Source organism: Oncorhynchus keta, chromosome 11 (assembly GCF_023373465.1).
Source record: "Oncorhynchus keta strain PuntledgeMale-10-30-2019 chromosome 11, Oket_V2, whole genome shotgun sequence".
In the NCBI taxonomy this organism is placed as follows: domain Eukaryota; kingdom Metazoa; phylum Chordata; class Actinopteri; order Salmoniformes; family Salmonidae; genus Oncorhynchus; species Oncorhynchus keta.
The window spans coordinates 27574433-27598194 of NC_068431.1; the positions used below are offsets into that span (position 1 = coordinate 27574433).

A 23762-nucleotide genomic window follows, 5' to 3' on the forward strand; every position below is an offset into this window, starting at 1 on the left:
AGATTTTCATACCAGCCAGTTGGTTGTATGGCCAGACATTGAACAACACAGTGGACCAAGTTTATGCTTACGACAAAATCCTGGCTTTGAGACCTTGCATGTGTGTGATTGTTTCAGCAATCCGAGATGGCCGTTACAAAGAGGATTTGCTCCGGGTCACACAGGTAAGGTCGCTTGCGCATCAGTGTGATCAGACAAGCCGGCGGGTCTAAGAAATTAGAGTGAGGTAGCTTATGTCCAAATCTCAGTTAGTAGTTGTATGATGTCAAATAATTTCAAAATGGAGGCTTATCCCCTTTATTGTTCGAAGATGCAATCCTTAATTTTTTCCTATCTTGGCAAGGATCTGGGATATCCCATTCGAAATGGCTGGGTGGAATGAAACATCATGCAGCATCAAGGCCATTCGATCACACGCCCTTGCGTCAATCACAGGGATAGTTTAATGTAGGCTAAATATCTCTGTATTGTGCATGCCTTGATTTATTTATCCATTTTTTTGGAATCCAAAAATCAACTGATTGTTTGATTTGCATTTTGCAAGGTGCCCCTCCCATGCAATGTCCAAGTTATTCTAGGCGTGACCACCACAGAGGCACGTTGTGGGCTAATTAAAACCACAATTAGTATCGATTGTATTACACCAAGCACCCGCTGTTGGCTTAGACAAGACATACAGTCATTCATTGCTGTGTTTTTATAATATTTAATTTGAGCTTCTCTCAATAAGATGCCGTGTGCACCAGACACCGGTAGGCACCTGTATAGAAAACAGACAGAATGACCCACTGTATTAGGAAGGTGTTCCTTTATGTTTTATATACTCAGTGTATTACTTCTTTAGAGAATGGAATATTAACCCTTCAATGTTGCTTGTTCCCCCACCCCAACATTTTCAGGTGATTCAGGATTTCATAACATACATACGGTTGAAGTCGGAAGTTTCCATACACTTAGGTTGGAGTCATTAAAACTAGTTTTTCCAACCACCCCACACATTTCTTGTTAACAAACTATTGTTTTGGCAAGTCGGTTAGGACATCTACTTTGTGCATGACACAAGCAATTTTTCCAACAATTGTTTATAGACAGATTATTTCACTGTATCACAATTCCAATGGGTCAGAAGTTTAAATTCACTAAGTTGACTGTGCCTTTAGAAAGCTTGGAAAATTCCAGACAATTATGTCATGGCTTTAGAAGCTTCTTATAGGCTAATTGACATCATTTGAGTCAATTGGAGGGTGTACCTGTGAATGTATTTCAAGGCCTACCTTCAAACTCGGTGCCTCTTTGCTTGACATAATGGGAAAATCAGCCAAGACCTCAGATTTAAAAAAATAGACCTCCACAAGTCTGGTTCATCCTTGGGAGCAATTTCCAAATGCCTGAAGGTACAACGTTCATCTGTGCAAACAACAGTACGCAAGTATAAACACCATGGGACCACGCAGCCGTCATACCGCTCAGGAAGGAGATGCGTTCTGTCTCCTAGAGAGGAACGTACTTTGGTGCAAAAAGTGCAAATCAATCCCAGAACAACAGCAAATGACCTTATGAAGATGCTGGAGGAAATGGGTACAAAAGTATCTACAGTGGGGCAAAAAAAGTATTTAGTCAGCCACCAATTGTGCAAGTTCTCCCACTTAAAAAGATGAGAGGCCTGTCATTTTCATCATAGGTACACTTCAACTATGACAGACAAAATGAGAGAAAAAAATCCAGAAAATCACGTTGTATGATTTTTAATGAATTTATTTGCAAATTATGGTGGAAAATAAGTATTTGGTCAATCACAAAAGTTTATCTCAATACTATCTCTATACTACCCTTTGGCAATGACAGAGGTCAAATGTTTTCTGTAAGTCTTCACAAGGTTTTCACACACTGTTGCTGGTGTTTTGGCCCATTCCTCCATGCAGATCTCCTCTAGAGCAGTGATGTTTTGGGGCTGTTGCTGGGCACCATGGACTTTCAACTCCCTCCAAAGATTTTCTATGGGGTTGAGATCTGGAGACTGGCTAGGCTACTCCGGGACCTTGAAATGCTTCTTACGAAGCCACTCCTTCGTTGCCCGGGCGGTGTGTTTGGGATCATTGTCATGCTGAAAGACCCAGCCACGTTTCATCTTCAATGACCTTGCTGATGGAAGGAGGTTTTCACTCAATCTCACGATACTTGGCCCCATTCATTCTTTCCTTTACACGGATCAGTCGTCCTGGTCCCTTTGCAGAAAAACAGCCCCAAAGCATGATGTTTCCACCCCCATGCTTCACAGTAGGTATGGTGTTCTTTGGATGCAACTTAGCATTCTTTGTCCTCCAAACATGACGAGTTTAGTTTTTACCAAAAAGTTATATTTTGGATCATCCAAATGCTCTAGCAAACTTCAGACGGGCCTGGACATGTACTGACTTAAGCAATGGGGACACGTCTGGCACTGCAGGATTTGAGTCCCTGACGGCATAGTGTGTTACTGATGGTAGGCTTTGTTACTTTGGTCCCAGCTCTCTGCAGGTCATTCACTAGGTCCCCCTGTGTGATTCTGGGATTTTTGCTCACGGGGTGAGATCTTGCGTGAAGCCCCAGATCGAGGGAGATTATCAGTGGTCTTGTATGTCTTCCATTTCCTAATAATTGCTCCCACAGTTGATTTCTTCAAACCAAGCTGCTTACCTATTGCAGATTCAGTCTTCCCAGTCTGGTGCAGGTCTACAATTTTGTTTATGGTGTCCTTTGACAGCTCTTTGGTCTTGGCCATAGTGGAGTTTGGAGTGTGACTGTTTGACGTTGTGGACAGGTGTCTTTTATACTGATAACAAGTTCAAACAGGTGCCATTAATACAGGTGACAAGTGGAGGACAGAGGAGCCTCTTAAAGAAGAAGTTACAGGTCTGTGAGAGCCAGAAATCTTGCTTGTTTGTAGGTGACCAAATACTTATTTTCCACCATAATTTGCAAATAAATTCATTAAAAATCCTACAATGTGATTTTCTGGATTTTCTCTGTCTCTCATTTTGTCTGTCATAGTTAAGTGTACCTATGACAAATTACAGGCCTCTCATCTTAAGTGGGAGAACTTGCACAATTGGTGGCTGACTAAATACTTTGCCCCACTGTATATCAGCTATATGCTCATACTATATTCTAACTAATCAGTTATTGGTCACTTCAAGAACCATGCTTAAAGGCTACAGAAATTAGGGTTATTCATTGAGAGCCATATGATTATATTTATGTCAATCAATCAATCAACATTTATTTATATAGCCCTTCGTACATCAGCTGATATCTCAAAGTGCTGTACAGAAACCCAGCCTAAAACCCCAAACAGCAAGCAGTGCAGGTGTAGAAGCACGGTGGCTAGGAAAAACTCCCTAGAAAGGCCAAAACCTAGGAAGAAACCTAGAGCGGAACCAGGCTATGTGGGGTGGCCAGTCCTCTTCTGGCTGTGCCGGGTGGAGATTATAACAGAACATGGCCAAGATGTTCAAATGTTCATAAATGACCAGCATGGTCGAATAATAACAAGGCAGAACAGTTGAAACTGGAGCAGCAGCACAGTCAGGTGGACTGGGGACAGCAAGGAGTCATCATGTCAGGTAGTCCTGGGGCATGGTCCTAGGGCTCAGGTCAGTTGAAACTGGAGCAGCAGCATGGCCAGGTGGACTGGGGACAGCGAATAGGACAGGAGAATTACTCCAGATATAACAAACTGACCCTAGCCCCCCGACACAAACTACTGCAGCATAAATACTGGAGGCTGAGACAGGAGGGGTCAGGAGACACTGTGGCCCCATCCGAGGACACCCCCGGACAGGGCCAAACGGAAGGATATAACCCCACCCACTTTGCCAATGCACAGCCCCCACACCACTAGAGGGATATCTTCAACCACCAACTTACCATCCTGAGACAAGGCTGAGTATAGCCCACAAAGATCTCCGCCACGGCACAACCCAGGGGGGGGCCAACCCAGACAGGATGACCACAACAGTGAATCAACCCACTCAGGTGACGCACCCCCTGCAGGGACGGCATGAGAGAGCCCCAGTAAGCCAGTGACTCAGCCCCTGTAATAGGGTTAGAGGCAGAGAATCCCAGTGGAAAGAGGGGAACTGGCCAGGCAGAGACAGCAAGGGCGGTTTGTTGCTCCAGAGCCTTTCCGTTCACCTTCCCACTCCTGGGCCAGACTACACTCAATCATATGACCCACTGAAGAGATGAGTCTTCAGTAAAGACTTAAAGGTTGAGACCGAGTTTGCGTCTCTGACATGGGTAGGCAGACCGTTCCATAAAAATGGAGCTCTATAGGAGAAAGCCCTGCCTCCAGCTGTTTGCTTAGAAATTCTAGGGACAATTAGGAGGCCTGCGTCTTGTAACCGTAGCGTACGTGTAGGTATGTACGGCAGGACCAAATCAGAGAGATGGGTAGGAGCAAGCCCATGTAATGCTTTGTAGGTTAGCAGTAAAACCTTGTAATCAGCCCTTGCTTTGACAGGAAGACAGTGTAGAGAGGCTAGCACTGGAGTAATATGATCAATTTTTTTGCTTCTAGTCAGGATTCTAGCAGCCGTATTTAGCACTAACTGTTTATTTACTGCTTTATCCGGGTAGCCGGAAAGTAGAGCATTGCAGTAGTCTAACCTAGAAGTGACAAAAGCATGGATTAATTTTTCTGCATAATTTTTGGACAGAAAGTTTCTGATTTTTGCAATATTACGTAGATGGAAAAAAGCTGTCCTCGAAATGGTCTTGATATGTTCTTCAAAAGAGAGATCAGGGTCCAGAGTAACGCCGAGGTCCTTCACAGTTTTATTTGAGACGACTGTACAACCATTAAGATTAATTGTCAGATTCAACAGAAGATCTCTTTGTTTCTTGGGACCTAGAACAAGCATCTCTGTTTTGTCCGAGTTTAATAGTAGAAAGTTTGCAGCCATCCACTTCCTTATGTCTGAAACACATGCTTCTAGCGAGGGCAATTTTGGGGCTTCACCATGTTTCATTGAAATGTACTGCTGTGTCTCATCCGCATAGCAGTGGAAGTTAACATTATGTTTTCGAATAACATCCCCAAGAGGTAAAATGTATAGTGAAAACAATAGTTGTCCTAAAACAGAACCTTGAGGAACACCGAAATTTACAGTTGATTTGTCAGAGGACAAACCATTCACAGAGACAAACTGATATCTTTCGGACAGATAAGATCTAAACCAGGCCAGAACATGTCCGTGTAGACCAATTTGGGTTTCCAATCTCTCCAAAAGAATGTGGTGATCGATGGTATCAAAAGCAGCACTAAGGTCTAGGAGCACGAGGACAGATGCAGAGCCTCGGTCCGATGCCATTAAAATGTAATTTACCACCTTCACAAGTGCCGTCTCAGTGCTATGATGGGGTCTAAAACCAGACTGAAGCATTTCGTATACATTGTTTGTCTTCAGGAAGGCAGTGAGTTGCTGCGCAACAGCCTTTTCTAAACTTTTTGAGAGAAATGGAAGATTCGATATAGGCCGATAGTTTTTTATATTTTCTGGGTCAAGGTTTGGCTTTTTCAAGAGAGGCTTTATTACTGCCACTTTTAGTGAGTTTGGTACACATCCAGTGGATAGAGAGCCGTTTATTATGTTCAACATAGGAGGGCCAAGCACAGGAAGCAGCTCTTTCAGTAGTTTAGTTGGAATAGGGTCCAGTATGCAGCTTGAAGGTTTAGAGGCCATGATTATTTTCATCATTGTGTCAAGAGATATAGTACTAAAACACGTGAGCGTCTCTCTTGATCCTAGGTCCTGGCAGAGTTGTGCAGACTCAGGACAACTGAGGTTTGGAGGAATATGCAGGTTTAAAGAGGAGTCCGTAATTTGCTTTCTAATAATCATAATCTTTTCCTCAAAGAAGTTCATGAATTTATCACTGCTAAAGTGAAAGTCATCCTCTCTTGGGGAATGCTGCTTTTTAGTTAGCTTTGCGACAGTATCAAATAGGAATTTCGGATTGTTCTTATTTTCCTCAATTAAGTTAGAAAAATAGGATGATCGAGCAGCAGTAAGGGCTCTTCGGTACTGCACGGTACCGTCTTTCCAAGCTAGTCGGAAGACTTCCAGTTTGGTGTGGCGCCATTTCCGTTCCAATTTTCTGGAAGCCTGCTTCAGAGCTCGGGTATTTTCTGTGTACCAGGGAGCTAGTTTCTTATGAGAAATGTTTTTAGTTTTTAGGGGTGCAACTGCATCTAGGGTATTGCGCAAGGTTAAATCGAGATCCTCAGTTAGGTGGTTAACTGATTTTTGTCCTCTGGCGTCCTTGGGTAGGCAGAGGGAGTCTGGAAGGGCATCAAGGAATCTTTGTGTTGTCTGTGAATTTATAGCACGACTTTTGATGGTCCTTGGTTGGGGTCTGAGCAGATTATTTGTTGCAATTGCAAACGTAATAAAATGGTGGTCCGATAGTCCAGGATTATGAGGAAAAACATTAAGATCGACAACATTTATTCCATGGGACAAAACTATGTCTACTATTATTGAATGTGGATTGCAATACCTTGTAAGCCTCATCAATGTTTGCATCGACACTGTTTTCGAGCATGCTTTTCACCAACAGGGGATGTGGCTCATCACACACCTGAGAAAAACAATTCTTTACTTTTCTTTCATTCGAAACAGAGCTAGGCATTTGTCAACTTTGTTCTAAAATGACTGAAAAAGACAGGTTTGGAAACAGAACTGTACCTTGAACACATTCTCACTGTTAATGTAGCCAAACCCAGAGTTTGTGGACTGTAGGTTATTCAGCGCCTTGATGATGCAAAAAAAGACGGCTTAAATTATATTGTTTCACACGTCTCAGCCAGACTTGACCCAAAAGTACTTCTCATTTTGTCTAAGTGTACCTATGATGAAAATTACAGGCCTCTCTCATCTTTTTAAGTGGGAGAACTTGCACAATTGGTGGCTGACTAAATACTTTTTTACCCCACTGTATATCCACAGTAGAACGAGTCCTATATCGACATAACATGAAAGGCCGCTCAGCAAGGAAGAACCCACTGCTCCAAAACCGCCATAAAAAAAGCCAGACTACGGTTTGCAACTGCACATGGGGACAAAGATTGTACTTTTGTCCTCTGGTTTGTCCTCTGGTCTGGTGACACAAAAATAGAACTGTTTGGCCATAATGACCATTGTTCTGTTTGGAGGAAAAGGGGGAGGCTTGCAAGCTGAAGAACACCATCCCAACTGTGAAGCACGGGTTGGCAGCATCATGTTGTGGGGGTGCTTTGCTGCAGGAGGGACTGGTGCACTTCACAAAATAGATGGTTACATGAGGAAGGAAAATTATGTGAATATATTGAAGCAACATCTCAAGACGTCAGTCAGGAAGTTAAAGCTCGGTCGCAAATGGGTCTTCCAAATGGACAATGACCCCAAGCTTACTTGCAAGCAAAGTTGTGGCAAAATGGCTCAAGGACAACAAAGTCTAGGTATTGGAGTAGCCATCACAAAGCCCTGACCTCAATCCTATAGAGAATTTGTGGGCAGAACTGAAAAGGCGTGTGTGAGCAAGGAGTCCTACAAACCTGACTCAGTTACACCAGCTCTGTTAGGAGGAATGGGCCAAAATTCACCCAACTTATTGTGGAAGGCTACCCAAAATGTTTGACCGAAGTTAAACAATTTAAAGGCAATGCTACCAAATACTAATTTAGTGTATGTTAACTTCTGACCCTCTGGGAATGTGATGAAAGAAATAAAAGCTGAAATAAATCACTGCTATTATTATTATTTCACATTGTTAAAATAAAGTGGTGATCCTAACTGACCTAAGACAGGGAATTTTTACTTGGATTAAATGTCAAGAATTGTGAAAAACTGAGTGTAAATTTACTTGGCTAAGGTGTATGTAAACTTCCGACTTCAACTGTATCTACAAGGGCTGGGAATTGCCAGGGAACTCGCAATACTATATTATCACAATACTTAGGTGCCGATACGATATGTTTTGCGATTCTCGCTATTCTATATGTATTGTGATTTGATACTGTGATTTTGTTGCGTTTCGATGATCCAAACATATTGCTCACCATATGTCTGCTGCCGAGGGACAAGAGAGAGCTATGAGAAAATTAGCTTTGATCAGTCAGGGAAATAAAGGTGCTGAAAACAGAGAACAAGCTATGAAGGAAAAGTTTTGGGTCCGGTACAGCCAACTAGTGAACAAAATAATATTGCGATATTGTCAATACGATACAATATATTGTCAAATAATATCCCGATATGTAACTGTTTCGATTTGCTCCCCCATCACTAATATCTATACAATTCATCTGAAAGCCATGCTTCACTATTCTGCAATTACATTTCCTTACTAGGCAACTCTGTTTTTCTATGCACCTTTGTGATGTAAGTCCATAGAACTAGAATTAAGATTCTAATTCCATGTGCAAGTCTTTCCATGAGAAAGTGATGTAATTTCCTGTTGATGTATTTTGTGTGAACAGGCAGGAGCATGTGGACATCCTGTTGTAGCTGGTTTTGTTTAGAACCCACCGCCACAGTGGAAGAAAACGTCAGCTCCTGGCGCCAGGCCTACACAAACTCGGTCTACAGCCAATCCCTGACCTCTCCCGAACATATGTGCAAGGCCTGCGGAGGCCAATTCGACACCATCGCTCGGAAGGTAAGAGGCACTTGGTAATACCTTGATAAATATTGTAAAGGAGGGCTGGCTGGTCAGCTCTCATCTGAAATTTGTGTAACAGAGTGTGACTTGAAAGTCTGGAACAGCATAGACCCAAGAGGATTTGATACATATGAGCTGCTACAGACTCCAAAGTAACAGATTTGATTGTCAACAGAGTTACTAGAATTTAGACTTCTGTGATTCACTACAATTCTTAGATTCACTATGTCGGTAAGTAATTCATTAGTAGCTGACAGTAGCTGACCCTGTACTAGTCAGTCTTACAACACAGAGATGCTCATGTTCTGGAAAATCCTAAACAGTAGGCTACACCTCTAGAATAGTGACTATATTTTTTAGAAGGCTGTTTAAATGACTAGCAAATGTAGGTCAGTTATTTCTCCAACAGGCCTTGCCCTCCTGACATGTTTGCCTGCCAGTTGCCACACACAATCTCACCTGCAAAGTAAACAGCAACTTTTTAATTGCATTTTATATTAGTTATTACTGAACGTGCATGGAAGTAAGTTCTTATCATCTTTTCTATAAATGTGCCAACAGCTGTTGGCCAGAGGTTAATTATTTCGGTGAGAAAAGTTGAAGTTTTTGTACAGTATGGCTATCATACTTGATTCAACTACTCAACTACCCATCAATAAGGTTCTAGTCTAGAGCTCAGGCAGCCTGCACATTCCACACGCACTGTTATTCTTTCACACCCCTTACTGTGACCGTTCATTCCTTGGTAAGTTTCACCCTCACTGTGTCCTGTCCTCCTCTCTCATTAACCCAGCATGTCTGCGTGGACTGCAAGAAGAACTTCTGCGGCCATTGCTCTGTGCAGCTGGAGCCGCCACGCCCGCGCCTCTGCCACACATGTCAGCACTTTCACGGAACACTATTTGACCGCGCCCAGTTGATGCGACTCAAGGTGTGCCGTGCCGCTGCTCTTTTTACATTTATTTTAATTTTATTTTTTATTTTAATTTTACCCCTTTTTTTTCCCTCCCCAATTTCACGGTATCCAATTGTTTAGTGGCTACTATCTTGTCTCCCGGAAGCCAGCCGCACCAATGTGTCGGAGGAAACACCATTGCATCTGGCAACCTTGGTTAGCGCACACAGGAGTCGCTGGTGCGCGATGAGACAAGGATTTCCCTACCGGCCAAGCCCTCCCTAACCCGGACGACGCTAGGCCAATTGTGCGTCGCCCCACGGACCTCCCGGTCTCGGCCGGTTACGACAGAGCCTGGGCGTGACCCCAGAATCTCTGGTGGCGCAGCTGGCGCTGCAGTACAGCACCCTTAACCACTGCGCCACCCGGGAGGCCCGCTGCTCTTTTTTTTTAAACAGTTGATGGCAAATAAACAAGGACAAATGCATGAGGTTAAGTTACATGTCTAACTATATACACTGCTCAAAAAAATAAAGGGAACACTTAAACAACACAATGTAACTCCGCAAGTCAATCACATTTCTCTGAAATCAAACTGTCCACTTAGGAAGCAACACTGATTGACAATACATTTCACATGCTGTTGTGCAAATGGAATAGGCAACAGGTGGAAATTATAGGCAATTAGCAAGACACTCCCAATAAAGGAGTGGTTCTGCAGGTGCTGACCACAGACCACTTCTCAGTTTCTATGCTTCCTGGCTGATGTTTTGGTCACTTTTGAATGATGGCGGTGCTTTCACTCTAGTGATAGCATGAGACGGAGTCTACAACCCACACAAGTGGCTCAGGTAGTGCAGCTCATCCAGGATGGAACATCAATGCGAGCTGTGGCAAGAAGGTTTTGCTGTGTCTGTCAGTGTAGTGTCCAGAGCATGGAGGTGCTACCAGCAGACAGGCCAGTACATCAGGAGACGTGGAGGAGGCCGTAGGAGGGCAACAACCCAGCAGCAGGACCGCTACCTCCGCCTTTGTGCAAGGAGGAGCACTGCCAGAGCCCTGCAAAATGACCTCCAGCAGGCCACAAATGTGCATGTGTCTGCTCAAACGGTCAGAAACAGACTCCATGAGGGTGGTATGAGGGCCCGACGTCCACAGGTGGGGGTTGTGCTTACTGTCCCACACCGTGCAGGACGTTTGCATTTGCCAGAGAACACCAGGATTGGCAAATTCGCCACTGGCGCCCTGTGCTCTTCACAGATGAAAGCAGGTTCACACTGAGCACGTGACAGATGTGACAGAGTCTGGAGACGCCGTGGAGAACGTTCTGCTGCCTGCAACATCCTCCAGCATGACCGGTTTGGCGGTGGGTCAGTCATGATGTGGGGTGGCATTTCTTTGGGGGGGCCGCACAGCCCTCTGTGCTCGCCAGAGGTAGCCTGACTGCCATTAGGTACCGAGATGAGATCCTCAGATCCCTTGTGAGACCATATGCTGGTGCGGTTGGTCCTGGGTTCCTCCTAATGCAAGACAATGCTAGACCTCATGTGGCTGGAGTGTGTCAGCAGTTCCTGCAAGAGGAAGGCATTGATGCTATGGACTGGCCCGCCCGTTCCCCAGACCTGAATCCAATTGAGCACATCTGGGACATCATGTCTCGTTCCATCCACCAACGCCACGTTAAACCACAGACTGTCCAGGAGTTGGCTGATGCTTTAGTCCAGGTCTGGGAGGAGATCCCTCAGGAGACCATCCGCCACGTCATCAGGAGCATGCCCAGGCGTTGTAGGAAGGTCATACAGGCACGTGGAGGCCACACACACTACTGAGCCTCATTTTGACTTATTTTAAGGACATTACATCAAAGTTGGATCAGCCTGTAGTGTGGTTTTCCACTTTAATTTTGATAAATTTGATTTCCATTGATAATTGTTGTGATTTTGTTGTCAGCACATTCAACTATGTAAAGAAAAAAGTATTTAAGAATATTTCATTCATTCAGATCTAGGATGTGTTATTTTAGTGTTCCCTTTATTTTTTTGAGTAGTGTATATTGTAGCTAAGTCAAGTGAAAGCTAAAGCAATAACACTTTTCATTCTGTTATTCGTATATCTGTGTAATAACACTAATTACATTAGTTAGACATTGTGTTAAGATGTCAAGATGACATGATGTTTTAGTAACTGCATTTTAGGTGCATAGTAATGGAGTTTTAGTTTTTTTTGTAATTACACAGACGAATAGGGAATATCTAAATAGTGTTAGATGGAATTCAACAATAACCCCAAAAACTAGGTGCGGGAGCTGCGCGACTACCTCCACCTGCATGAGGTGCCCACCCAGACGTGCCGGGAAAAGGAGGAGCTGGTTGAGCTGGTCTTGGGCCAGCAGACCCCTAGCACCAGCACCAGCACCAGCAGTGAGACCGTGTCCTCCCAGCCCACGGCTCACAACAACGTCCCTTCCCCAGGCACACCATCCCCTCCCCAGACACAGGGCCCTATCAGCCCCGACACATTGAGCCCAGAGCAGCCAGAACAATCAGCCCCCGAGGCAGAGCCAGAGTCAGAGCAGATATCTGATGAGGAGGATGATGAAGAAGAGGAGGACGAAGGTGAAGAGGTAACTGCTAAGTTCAAGGTTTTGGGATTGATTAATCAGTAGCTGTTAGATAAATGGATACCTATCACCACCAAGGGGATAATCAATGTCAGACAGCAGCAGAGACGGACTCAAAGACCAGACAAAATACACGTAGACCAGACAAAATAAAATTCATAAAGGTTGTTGTTTTTTTGTTTAGCAAACCACTGTTGTTGACAAAGACAAGACAAAATACACACTGGCCAAACCAAAAAAACAGACCAGACAAAATATACATTATTATTTTTACCCACCTCCATGATTGTCCTGTTGCTGCAGTCGTCAGACAACGAGGAGACCCTGATCCCCGGCCGGAGGGCCTCTCTGTCTGACCTGAGCTGCGTTGAGGACATCGAGGGCCTGAGCGTGCGCCAGCTGAAGGAGATCTTGGCCCGCAACTTTGTCAACTACAAGGGCTGCTGCGAGAAGTGGGAGCTGATGGAGAGGGTCACCCGCCTCTACAACAACCAGAAGGACCTCCAGAACCAAGGTGAGCATTTCCAGTGTGTGGTCCTGTTAGGCTACGTTGGTAATAGCGTGGCGCTAGCAATCCCAGGGAAGTGAGTGCGATTTCCGCTGGGGTCACATATATGAAAATGTACGCACTCACTGTAGACTACTACAAATGTCTGGTAAATGGCATATATTATATCTGGGGATGACTGGTGTGGAATTTTAGCCTGCGAAATTATTCGGCCCCCTTGAACTTTGCGACCTTTTGCCACATTTCAGGCTTCAAACATAAAGATATAAAACTATTTTTTTGTGAAGAATCAACAACAAGTGGGACACAATCATGAAGTGGAACGACATTTATTGGATATTTCAAACTTTTTTAACAAATCAAAAACTGAAAAATTGGGCGTGCAAAATTATTCAGCCCCCTTAAGTTAATACTTTGTAGCGCCCCCTTTTGCTGCGATTACAGCTGTAAGTCGCTTGGGGTATGTCTCTATCAGTTTTGCACATCGAGAGACTGAATTTTTTTTCCCATTCCTCCTTGCAAAACAGCTCAACCTCAGTGAGGTTGGATGGAGAGCATTTGTGAACAGCAGTTTTCAGTTCTTTCCACAGATTCTCGATTGGATCCCATCAATTTTAACCATCTTCCCTGTCCCTGCTGAAGAAAAGCAGGCCCAAACCATGATGCTGCCACCACCATGTTTGACAGTGGGGATGGTGTGTTCAGGGTGATGAGCTGTGTTGCTTTTACGCCAAACATAACGTTTTGCATTGTTGCCAAAAAGTTCAATTTTGGTTTCATCAGACCAGAGCACCTTCTTCCACATGTTTGGGGTGTCTCCCAGGTGGCTTGTGGCAAACTTTAAACAACACTTTTTATGGATATCTTTAAGAAATGGCTTTCTTCTTGCCACTCTTCCATAAAGGCCAGATTTGTGCAATATACGACTGATTGTTGTCCTATGGACAGAGTCTCCCACCTCTACTGTAGATCTCTGCAGTTCATCCAGAGTGATCATGGGCCTCTTGGCTGCATCTCTGATCATCTCTTCTCCTTGTATGAGCTGAAAGTTTAGAGGGACGGCCAGGTCTTGGTAGATTTGCAGTGGTCTGATACTCCTTCCATTTCAATATTATCGCTTGCACAGTGCTCCTTGGGATGTTTAAAGCTTGGGAAATCTTTTTGTATCCAAATCCGGCTTTAAACTTCTTCACAACAGTATCTCGGACCTGCCTGGTGTGTTCCTTGTTCTTCATGATGCTCTCTGCGCTTTTAACGGACCTCTGAGACTATCACAGTGCAGGTGCATTTATACGGAGACTTGATTACACACAGGTGGATTGTATTTATCATCATTAGTCATTTAGGTCAACATTGGATCATTCAGAGATCCTCACTGAACTTCTAGAGAGAGTTTGCTGCATTGAAAGTAAAGTGGCTGAATAATTTTGCACGCCCAATTTTTCAGTTTTTGATTTGTTAAAAAAGTTTGAAATATCCAATAAATGTCGTTCCACTTCATGATTGTGTCCCACTTGTTGTTGATTCTTCACAAAAAAATACAGTTTTATATCTTTATGTTTGAAGCCTGAAATGTGGCAAAAGGTCGCAAAGTTCAAGGGGGCCGAATACTTTCGCACGGCACTCACTGTATATCGTTCAATTCAGTTCAATTCTTTTTTTCATTTTTTCAGTTTCAAATACAACAAGTAAGGGTATTGTATCAAGTTCTAAAGACAAGAGATGCATGATCAAAAGCATTTTGAGAAGTACTTGAAGATCACTTAAATCATCCACTAATCCAAATGGAAATATTTGTTCCCAATGCTTAAATGTATCCTTTTATGGGCAACCTGCCAAATATGAAACAATGAAAGATGACCCAAGTAGTTATTTAGAATACACTTAATAGAGACCTCTCCTCTTTCCCCTGTCGTTGTACCATAGACCCTGTGGCTCCCAAGAGCCAGGAGGAGAACCTCTGTCGGATCTGCATGGACTCTCCCATTGACTGTGTTCTGCTGGAGTGCGGCCACATGGTCACCTGCAGCAAGTGCGGCAAACGCATGAGCGAGTGCCCCATCTGTAGGCAGTATGTGGTACGGGCGGTACATGTCTTCAGGTCCTGATGCATTGCCACAGGGAGGGACACAATGGACAAAATGGCATTGCTGCCACCACTACTCAGTGATAGCATAGCTTACAAGAATACACTATATAAATGTGCACACTCACTCATTCAAACAGTCTTCTTCATACTGGGGTTCCAGAGAAATAACCTGACTCAACTTTTCTGTGTTCTCTACTCTACCTGAACCTATTGTTTCTGATCTTTCAGTGTCTTACAAGAACTCAAGATTTCAGTACAATAATCTTGTTATTCAACTAGTTTTACTCTTGTTCATATCAATAGCAAAACAGAGAGAGTGGCCAGAATGGTGCTATTTGACCAATGGTGAACAACACTCAGGGCCCCATTTTGAGAATGCGAATAAGCGGCGGTAATGTAAGAGACCAAAATTTGGAAAACCTCAAAACAGTTTATTTCCAACCTTATCGCCTCAAGCAAGCCTTGGAAAAAGCAGGCTTGAATATGACGGTGTGGATATTTAATGCAGGCAATGCAGTAGTTGTGTAATTAGTGCAATAAGTGGCGCACAGAATATATAAAGTGCTAAGGTCTGTTTTGCGTCCTCCAAATGACACTCTCTGACTTCAGTACCTGCAACCCAGCTGATCTGTTAATTGGTTTTGTGGTCCAGAGCTATCTTTAGGTTGCAGTGCACTTGCTAAGCATAGAACCCAGGCCTTATTTGTCTTATTGGCGATCCTTCAGACACAGAGATGTGTGGTGGTTGAACATAGCATCCTAGGAGTGGAAACAGCCCTTTAAATGCAATTGTCTGCATGTAGCTCACCGAAAGTACTTGAGGGTCAAGGAGGCATACAGCTTGGGTTAATTTGCCCTTTTATGGTCAAAATACCCTTTAACTTGTAGATATTTTATCAAAACTGGAAAAGAACACACATTGACTTGACAGTTAATATACAGTTCTGTAAATGAGCCACAATGGGAACATTTTCTGAAATGTAAACCATGCACAGTACGGTAGATATGCATTTATACAAATTCTCTGGATGTTGTCAATTGTTTGCTGCTGTTTGAGGTTGGTTCTGTGACCTTAACCCAAATTAGATTTGAGGTAAATAGAGCTGACATCGTTTGGCAGTATGTCTACATTCTAAGGCGCTCACCATCCCCCTCTTATCAGCAAGTGCCCCAGAATGGAATGCTCATTGACTACGCAGTGCACTGAATGCACTCGTTTCCTAATGACAAGTTGATGTATTATGTTAACGTATGTTTTGATAAACTAGAAGTTTTCTGAAAATGTACTTTTGTTTGTGTTGAGTGTTTTTTAGGAGGGGTTCATTCTATTCCAACTAGGCAATTCAGTAAATTTATTGGGATTGAATTTTTTAAAATTAGGGGCTATTTTCAGTAATGTTAATTGGAATGCATTTGTCAGATTTCCTGTAATTGAAATGGTTTGCCAGCCATCTCTGCAACTAACATTTATGGAACATGTTGTTTTAAAAACATAGAGAAACATAACGGTTCACTTTTAAATGGTCTTTCTACTGTACATCTTGTTTTATAGGTAATGAATGTACCATAAAACTGGTCATATAAGGAAAATGCACTTAAACTAATTAATGTCTGTTTTAGTGAATTCAAATCCGCTGGGATAGACTCTGTTCATCCCAGATACCCAGTCTGTCTGAAATGAATGTACGGGTTTTAAGTTGTTCAGCTACAATAACAAAACCATTTCTTACTGTGACTGCCAATATCGCAAATAGATTTTTACACCAATCTGTTTGATATGCCTGTTGTCAATAACTATTATAATATCATGCAACAATTTTAACAATCTCACGTGTAATCTGCAGAGAGCAGGTGAAATAAGATATGTCAGTGTCATGAGACAACTGGATCTAATTTTTTTTTTTTAATTTTTTTTACAAACTTCTCGTTTTTATCCTGGATATCAGTTTATACAAGCCAGGTTGTCAGTCAAGTCACTCCTTCTTTCTGAGGAGTGTTTTCTGCACAAATGATAACATACAGTGCCTTGCAAAAGTATTCATCCCCCTTGGCGTTTTTCCTATTTTGTTGCATTACAACCTGGAATTGAAATGGATTTCATGTAATGGACAGACACAAAATAGTTCAAATTGGTCAAGTCAAATGGAAAAAAAGAACTTGTTTGAAAAATAAAACTGATAAAAATGGGAAAGTGGTGCGTGCACTTGAAGTCTGAAGTTTACATACACCTATGTTGGAGTCACAACTTGTTTTTCAACCACTCCGCAATTTTTTTTGTTAAACTATAGTTTTGGCAAGTCAGTTAGGACATCTACTTTGTGCATGACACAAGTAATTCTTCCAACAATTGTTTACAGACAGATTATTTCACTTATAATTCACAGTATCACAATTCCAGTGGGTCAGAGGTGCCTTTAAACAGCTTGGAAAATTCCAGAAAAGGACGTCATGGCTTCTGATAGGCTAATGTACATCATTTGAGTCAATTGGAGGTGTACCTGTGGATTTATTTCAAGGCCTACCTTCAAACTCAGTGCCTCTGCTTGACATCATGGGAAAATCAAAAGAAATCAGCCAAGACCTCAGAAATAAGATTGTAGACCTCCACAAGTCTGGTTCATCCTTGGGAGCAATTTCCAAATGCCTGAAGGTACCACGTTCATCTGTACAAACAATAGTACGCAAGTATTAACACCATGGGACCATGCAGCCGCCATACCGCTCAGGAAGGAGGCGTGTTCTGTCTCCTAGAGATGAATGTACTTTGGTGCGAAAAGTGCAAATCATTCCCAGAATAATAACAATAGCAAAGGACCTTGTGAAGATGCTGGAGGAAACAGGTACAAAAGTATCTATATCCATAGTAAAACGAGTCTTATATCGACATAACCTGAAAGGCTACTCAGCAAGAAAGGAGCCACTGCTCCAAAACCGCCATAAAAAAGCCAGACTACAGTTTGCAACTGCACATGGGGACGAAGATCGTACTTTTGGAGAAATGTCCTCTAGTCTGATGAAAAAAAAAAAATTGAACTGTTTAGCCATAATGACTGTTATTATGTATGGAGGAAAAAGGGGGAGGCTTGCAAGCCAAAGAACATTTCACAAAATAGATGGCATCCTATGGAAGGATATATTGAAGCAACATCTCAAGCCACCAGGAAGTTAAAGCTTGGTCGCAAATGGGTCTTCCAAATGGACAATGACACCAAGCATACTTCCAAAGTTGTGGCAAAATGGCTTAAGGACAAGAAAGTCAAGGTATTGGAGTGGCCAACACTGTGTGTGGGCAGAAATGAAAAGGCGTGTGCGAGCAAGGAGGCCTACAAACCTGACTCAGTTATAGCAGCCCTGTCAGGGGGAATGGGCCAACATTCACCCACCTTATTGTGGGAAGCAGGTGGAAGGTTACCCAAAACGTTTGACCCAAGTTAAACAAGTTAAAGGCAATGCTACCAAATACTAATTGAGTGTATGTAAACTTCTGACCCACTGGGAATGTGTTGAAAAAAATAAAAGCTGAAATAAATCACTCTACTATTATTTTGACATTTCACATTCTTAAAATAAAGTGATGATCCTAACTGACCTAAGCATTTTTACTAGGATTAAATGTCAAGAATTGTGAAATACTGAGTTTAAATGTATTTTGCTAAGGTGTATGTAAACTTCCGACTTCAATTGTATGTATTCACCCCCTTTGCTATGAAGCCCCTAAATAAGATCTGGTGCAACCAATTCCCTTCAGAAGTCACATAAGTAGATAAATAAAGTCCACCCATGTGCAATCTAAGTGTCACATGATCTGTCACATGATCTGTCACCTGATCTCAGTATATATACACCTGTTCTGAAATGCCCCAGAGTCTACAATGCAACTAAGCAAGGGCTTAGCAAGCAAGTGGCACCATGAAGACTAAGGAGCTCTCCAAACAAGAGAGCTGGGTTCTTCGGCTGACCCCATAGGATAAGCCTTGTTGGTTCCAGGTAGAACCCTTTTGGTTCCAAGTAGAACCATTTTGTGTTCCATGTAGAACCCTTTCCACAACATGTGGAACCAAAAAGGGTTTTCCTATGGGAGGTAAACCCAGGCCCTGCATGCCCCCAGGTACCCTCATTTGTTGACTTCTGTGATCGAAAAAGTCTTGGTTTTATGCATGTCAACATCAGAAGCCTCCTCCCTAAGTTTGTTTTACTCACTGCTTTAGCACACTCTGCTAACCCTGATGTCCTTGCCGTGTCTGAATCCTGGCTCAGGAAGGCCACCAAAAATTCAGAGATTTCCATACCCAACTATAACATCTTCCGTCAAGATAGAACTGCCAAAGGGGGCGGAGTCGCAGTCTACTGCAGAGATAGCCTGCAAAGTAATGTCATACTTTCCAGGTCCATACCCAAACAGTTTGAACTACTAATTTTGAAAATTACTCTCTCCAGAAACAAGTCTATCACTGTTGCCGCCTGCTACCGACCCCCGTCAGCTCCCAGCTGCGCCCTGGACACCATTTGTGAATTGATCGCCCCTCATCTAGCTTCAGAGTTTGTTCTGTTAGGTGACCTAAACTGGGATATGCTTAACACCCCGGCAGTCCTACAATCTAAGCTAGATGCCCTCAATCTCACTCAAATCATCAAGGAACCCACCAGGTACAACCCTAACTCTGTAAACAAGGGCACCCTCATAGACGTCATCCTGACCAACTGGCCCTCCAAATATACCTCCGCTGTCTTCAACCAGGATCTCAGCGATCACTGCCTCATCGCCTGTATCCGCCACGGAGCCGCAGTCAAACGACCACCCCTCATCACTGTCAAACGCTCCCTAAAACACTTCTGTGAGCAGGCCTTTCTAATCGACCTGGCCCGTGTATCCTGGAAGGACATTGACCTCATCCCGTCAGTTGAGGATGCCTGGTCATTCTTTAAAAGTAACTTCCTCACCATTTTAGATAAGCATGCTCCGTTCAAAAATGCAGAACCAAGAACAGATACAGCCCTTGGTTCACTCCAGACCTGACTGCCCTCGACCAGCACAAAAACATCCTGTGGCGGACTGCAATAGCATCGAATAGCCCCCGTGATATGCAACTGTTCAGGGAAGTCAGGAACCAATACACGCAGTCAGTCAGGAAAGCTAAGGCCAGCTTCTTCAGGCAGAAGTTTGCATCCTGTAACTCCAACTCCAAAAGTTCTGGGACACTGTGAAGTCCATGGAGAACAAGAGCACCTCCTCCCAGCTGCCCACTGCACTGAGGCTAGGAAACACGGTCTCCACCGATAAATCCATGATTATCGAAAACTTCAATAAGCACTTCTCAACGGCTGGCCATGCCTTCCGCCTGGCTACTCCAACCTCGGCCAACAGCTCCGCCCCCCGTAGTTCCTCACCCAAGCCTCTCCAGGTTCTCCTTTACCCAAATCCAGATAGCAGATGTTCTGAAAGAGCTGCAAAACCTGGACCCGTACAAATCAGCTGGGCTTGATAATCTGGACCCGCTATTTCTGAAACTATCTGCCGCCATTGTCGCAACCCCTATTACCAGCCTGTTCAACCTCTCTTTCATATCGTCTGAGATCCCCAAGGATTGGAAAGCTGCCGCAGTCATCCCCCTCTTCAAAGGGGAGACACCCTGGACCCAAACTGCTATAGACCTATATCCATCCTGCCCTGCCTATCTAAGGTCTTTGAAAGCCAAGTCAACAAACAGGTCACTGACCATCTCGAATCCCACCGTACCTTCTCCGCTGTGCAATCTGGTTTCCGAGCCGGTCACGGGTGCACCTCAGCCACACTCAAGGTACTAAATGATATCATAACCGCCATCGATAAAAGACAGTACTGTGCAGCCGTCTTCATCGACCTCGCCAAGGCTTTCGACTCTGTCAATCACCAAATTCTTATCGGCAGACTCAACAGCCTCGGTTTTTCGGATGACTGCCTTGCCTGGTTCACCAATTACTTTGCAGACAGAGTTCAGTGTGTCAAATCGGAGGGCATGCTGTCCGGTCCTCTGGCAGTCTCTATGGGGGTGCCACAGGGTTCAATTCTCGGGCCGACTCTTTTCTCTGTATATATCAATGATGTTGCTCTTGCTGCGGGCGATTCCCTGATCCACCTCTACGCAGACGACACCATTCTATATACTTTCGGCCCGTCATTGGACACTGTGCTATCCAACCTCCAAACGAGCTTCAATGCCATACAGCACTCCTTCCGTGGCCTCCAACTGCTCCTAAACGCGAGTAAAACCAAATGCATGCTTTTCAACCGATCGCTGCCTGCACCCGCATGCCCGACTAGCATCACCACCCTGGATGGTTCCAACCTTGAATATGTGGACATCTATAAGTACCTAGGTGTCTGGCTAGACTGCAAACTCTCCTTCCAGACTCACATCAAACATCTCCAATCAAAAATCAAATCCAGAGTCGGCTTTCTATTCCGCAACAAAGCCTCCTTCACTCACGCTGCCAAGCTTACCCTAGTAAAACTGACTATCCTACCGATCCTCGACTTCGGCGATGTCATCTACAAAATGGCTTCCAACACTCTACTCAGCAAACTGGATGCAGTCTATCACAGTGCCATCCGTTTTGTCACTAAAGCACCTTATACCACCCACCACTGCGACTTGTATGCTCTAGTCGGCTGGCCCTCACTACATATTCGTCGCCAGACCCACTGGCTCCAGGTCATCTACAAGTCCATGCTAGGTAAAGCTCCGCCTTATCTCAGTTCACTGGTCACGATGGCAACACCCATCCGTAGCACGCGCTCCAGCAGGTGTATCTCACTGATCATCCCTAAAGCCAACACCTCATTTGGCCGCCTTTCGTTCCAGTACTCTGCTGCCTGTGACTGGAACGAATTGCAAAAATCGCTGAAGTTGGAGACTTTTATCTCCCTCACCAACTTCAAACATCAGCTATCCGAGCAGCTAACCGATCGCTGCAGCTGTACATAGTCTATTGGTAAATAGCTCACCCTTTTCACCTACCTCATTCCCATACTGTTTTTATACTGTTTTTATTTATTTACTTTTCTGCTCTTTTGCACACCAACATCTCTACCTGTACATGCCCATCTGATCATTTATCACCAGTGTTAATCTGCAAAATTGTATTATTCGCCTACCTCCTCATGCCTTTTGCACACATTGTATATAGACTGCCCATTTTTTTCTACTGTGTTATTGACTTGCTAAATTGTTTACTCCATGTGTAACTCTGTGTTGTCTGTTCACACTGCTATGCTTTATCTTGGCCAGGTCGCAGTTGCAAATGAGAACTTGTTCTCAACTAGCCTACCTGGTTAAATAAAGGTGAAATAAAATAAATAAAAATGGGGATAGTTGAATAACCCTTTTTTCTAAGAGTGTAGATATCCATGTGAAACTGTGATGGGTGACATTAAAACGTAGGTATTTTTGAAGACAAATCAATGTACTATTCTTAAATGATGGACGTATTCTGAAGACTATCAGACTAAAATTATTGTATATTTGATGCTCTAACAGTCAAAATCTTTGCAAATGTCTTGCTATGGAGTGTTGCGCTAAAAGCTTAACACCCCCACCAGTAAATAGATTAGAACAGGTAAATTAGTCTGCACTAACCCACCCTGGGGGGGAAAGATTAATTATTAGCATATGAAGTAAAACTTTGATGGAAGACTGCTCTGGCAAAAGTCTGTTTGAAAACACTTGGAATGACTCGTATACAGTATAACCGTATTGTCACGCCCTGACCATAGAGAGCCTTTTTATTCTCTATGTTGGTTAGGTTAGGGTGTGACTAGGGTGGGTTATATAGGTTATTATATGTCTATGTTGGCCTGGTATGGTTCCCAATCAGAGGCAGCTGTTTATCGTTGTCTCTGATTGGGGATCATATTTAGGCAGCCTTTTTCCACTGGGTTTTTGTGGATCTTGTTTGTTTGTGTGTAGTTGCCAGTGTGCACTGCATTTGACTTCACGTTTCGTTTGGTTCTGTATTGTTTTGGTGAGTTTCTTTAATTAAACATGTGGAACTCTATGCACGCTGCACCTTGGTCCGTTAATTCTATACAAACAATCGTGACAGAAGAGCCCACCACTCACGGACCAAGCAGCGTGCACAGAGAGGGTATCCTGGGTCTGGGAAGATATCCAGGAGGTAAAGACATCCTGGACTTGGGAGAAGACAATGGCGGGAGACAAAAGCCTTCCATGGAAGCAGACACAAGTGGTGAAGGAGGGACAGCGACAACGGCGGAGTTCGCGGGCACAACGCAAGCCCAAGAAACAGCCTTAAAAAATGTTTTTTGGGGGGGACACGGGGTGGTCAGCGAAGTTGAGGTGTGAGTCAGAGACCGTCGAGGAGTTATTGGACAAATTGGAGGAGAGTGAAGCGAGAGAGCTGTTGGTTTGGTATAGTATGCACGGCATTCGCCCTGAGGAGCGTGTTAGCCGTCCGATGCCACCTGTGCCAGCTCCCCATACTCGTCCTGAGGAGCGTGCCATTTGTCCGGTACCATGCGGGCCGGTTCTACGCACCAGGTCTCCAGTGTGCCTCCACAGCCCTGTACGTCCTGTGCTAGCTCCCCGCACTCACCGTGTGGAGTGTGTCATCGTTCCGGCACCATTTGTGTCTGCTCCTCACACTCTCCCTCAAGTGCGCCTTCCCAGTCAGGTACGTCCTGTGCCTGCTCCTCGCATTCTCCCTCAAGTGCGTGTCCCCAGTCAAGCACGTCCTGTGCCTGCTCCCTGCACTCACCCTGAAGTGCGTGTCCCCAGTCCGGTGCCACCTGTGCCGGCCCCACGCATCAGGCCTCCAGTGCGCCTCCCCAGTCCAGAGCTTCCGGTGACAGTCCACGGTCCAGAACCTCCTGAGACGGTCCACGGTCCAGAACCTCCTGAGACGGTCCACGGTCCCGAACCTCCTGCGACGGTTCACGGTCCAGAACCTCCATCTCCAAGGCTGGAGCCTTCCT

General features: G+C 44.1%; 2 protein-coding genes across 2 annotated transcripts; one reads left to right on the plus strand and one right to left on the minus strand.

The window, feature by feature from the left end:
- The first annotated feature begins 20 nt into the window (after nt 1-20).
- Nucleotides 21-16077, plus strand: LOC118389985 (E3 ubiquitin-protein ligase rififylin-like). Its single transcript, XM_035780071.2, has 6 exons — nt 21-164; nt 8498-8676; nt 9473-9610; nt 11871-12197; nt 12498-12708; nt 14629-16077. The coding sequence occupies exons 2-6, from the start codon at nt 8506-8508 to the stop codon at nt 14808-14810; spliced, it is 1029 nt and encodes a 342-aa protein (XP_035635964.1). The 5' UTR covers nt 21-164; nt 8498-8505; the 3' UTR covers nt 14811-16077.
- LOC127933111 (uncharacterized) lies at nt 4066-5093 on the minus strand (the record flags this gene model as incomplete). Its single annotated transcript, XM_052529819.1, has 1 exon — nt 4066-5093. A coding segment is annotated over one exon (894 nt), but the record flags the coding sequence as incomplete, so codon positions are not given.
- Nucleotides 16078-23762: the final 7685 nt, after the last annotated feature.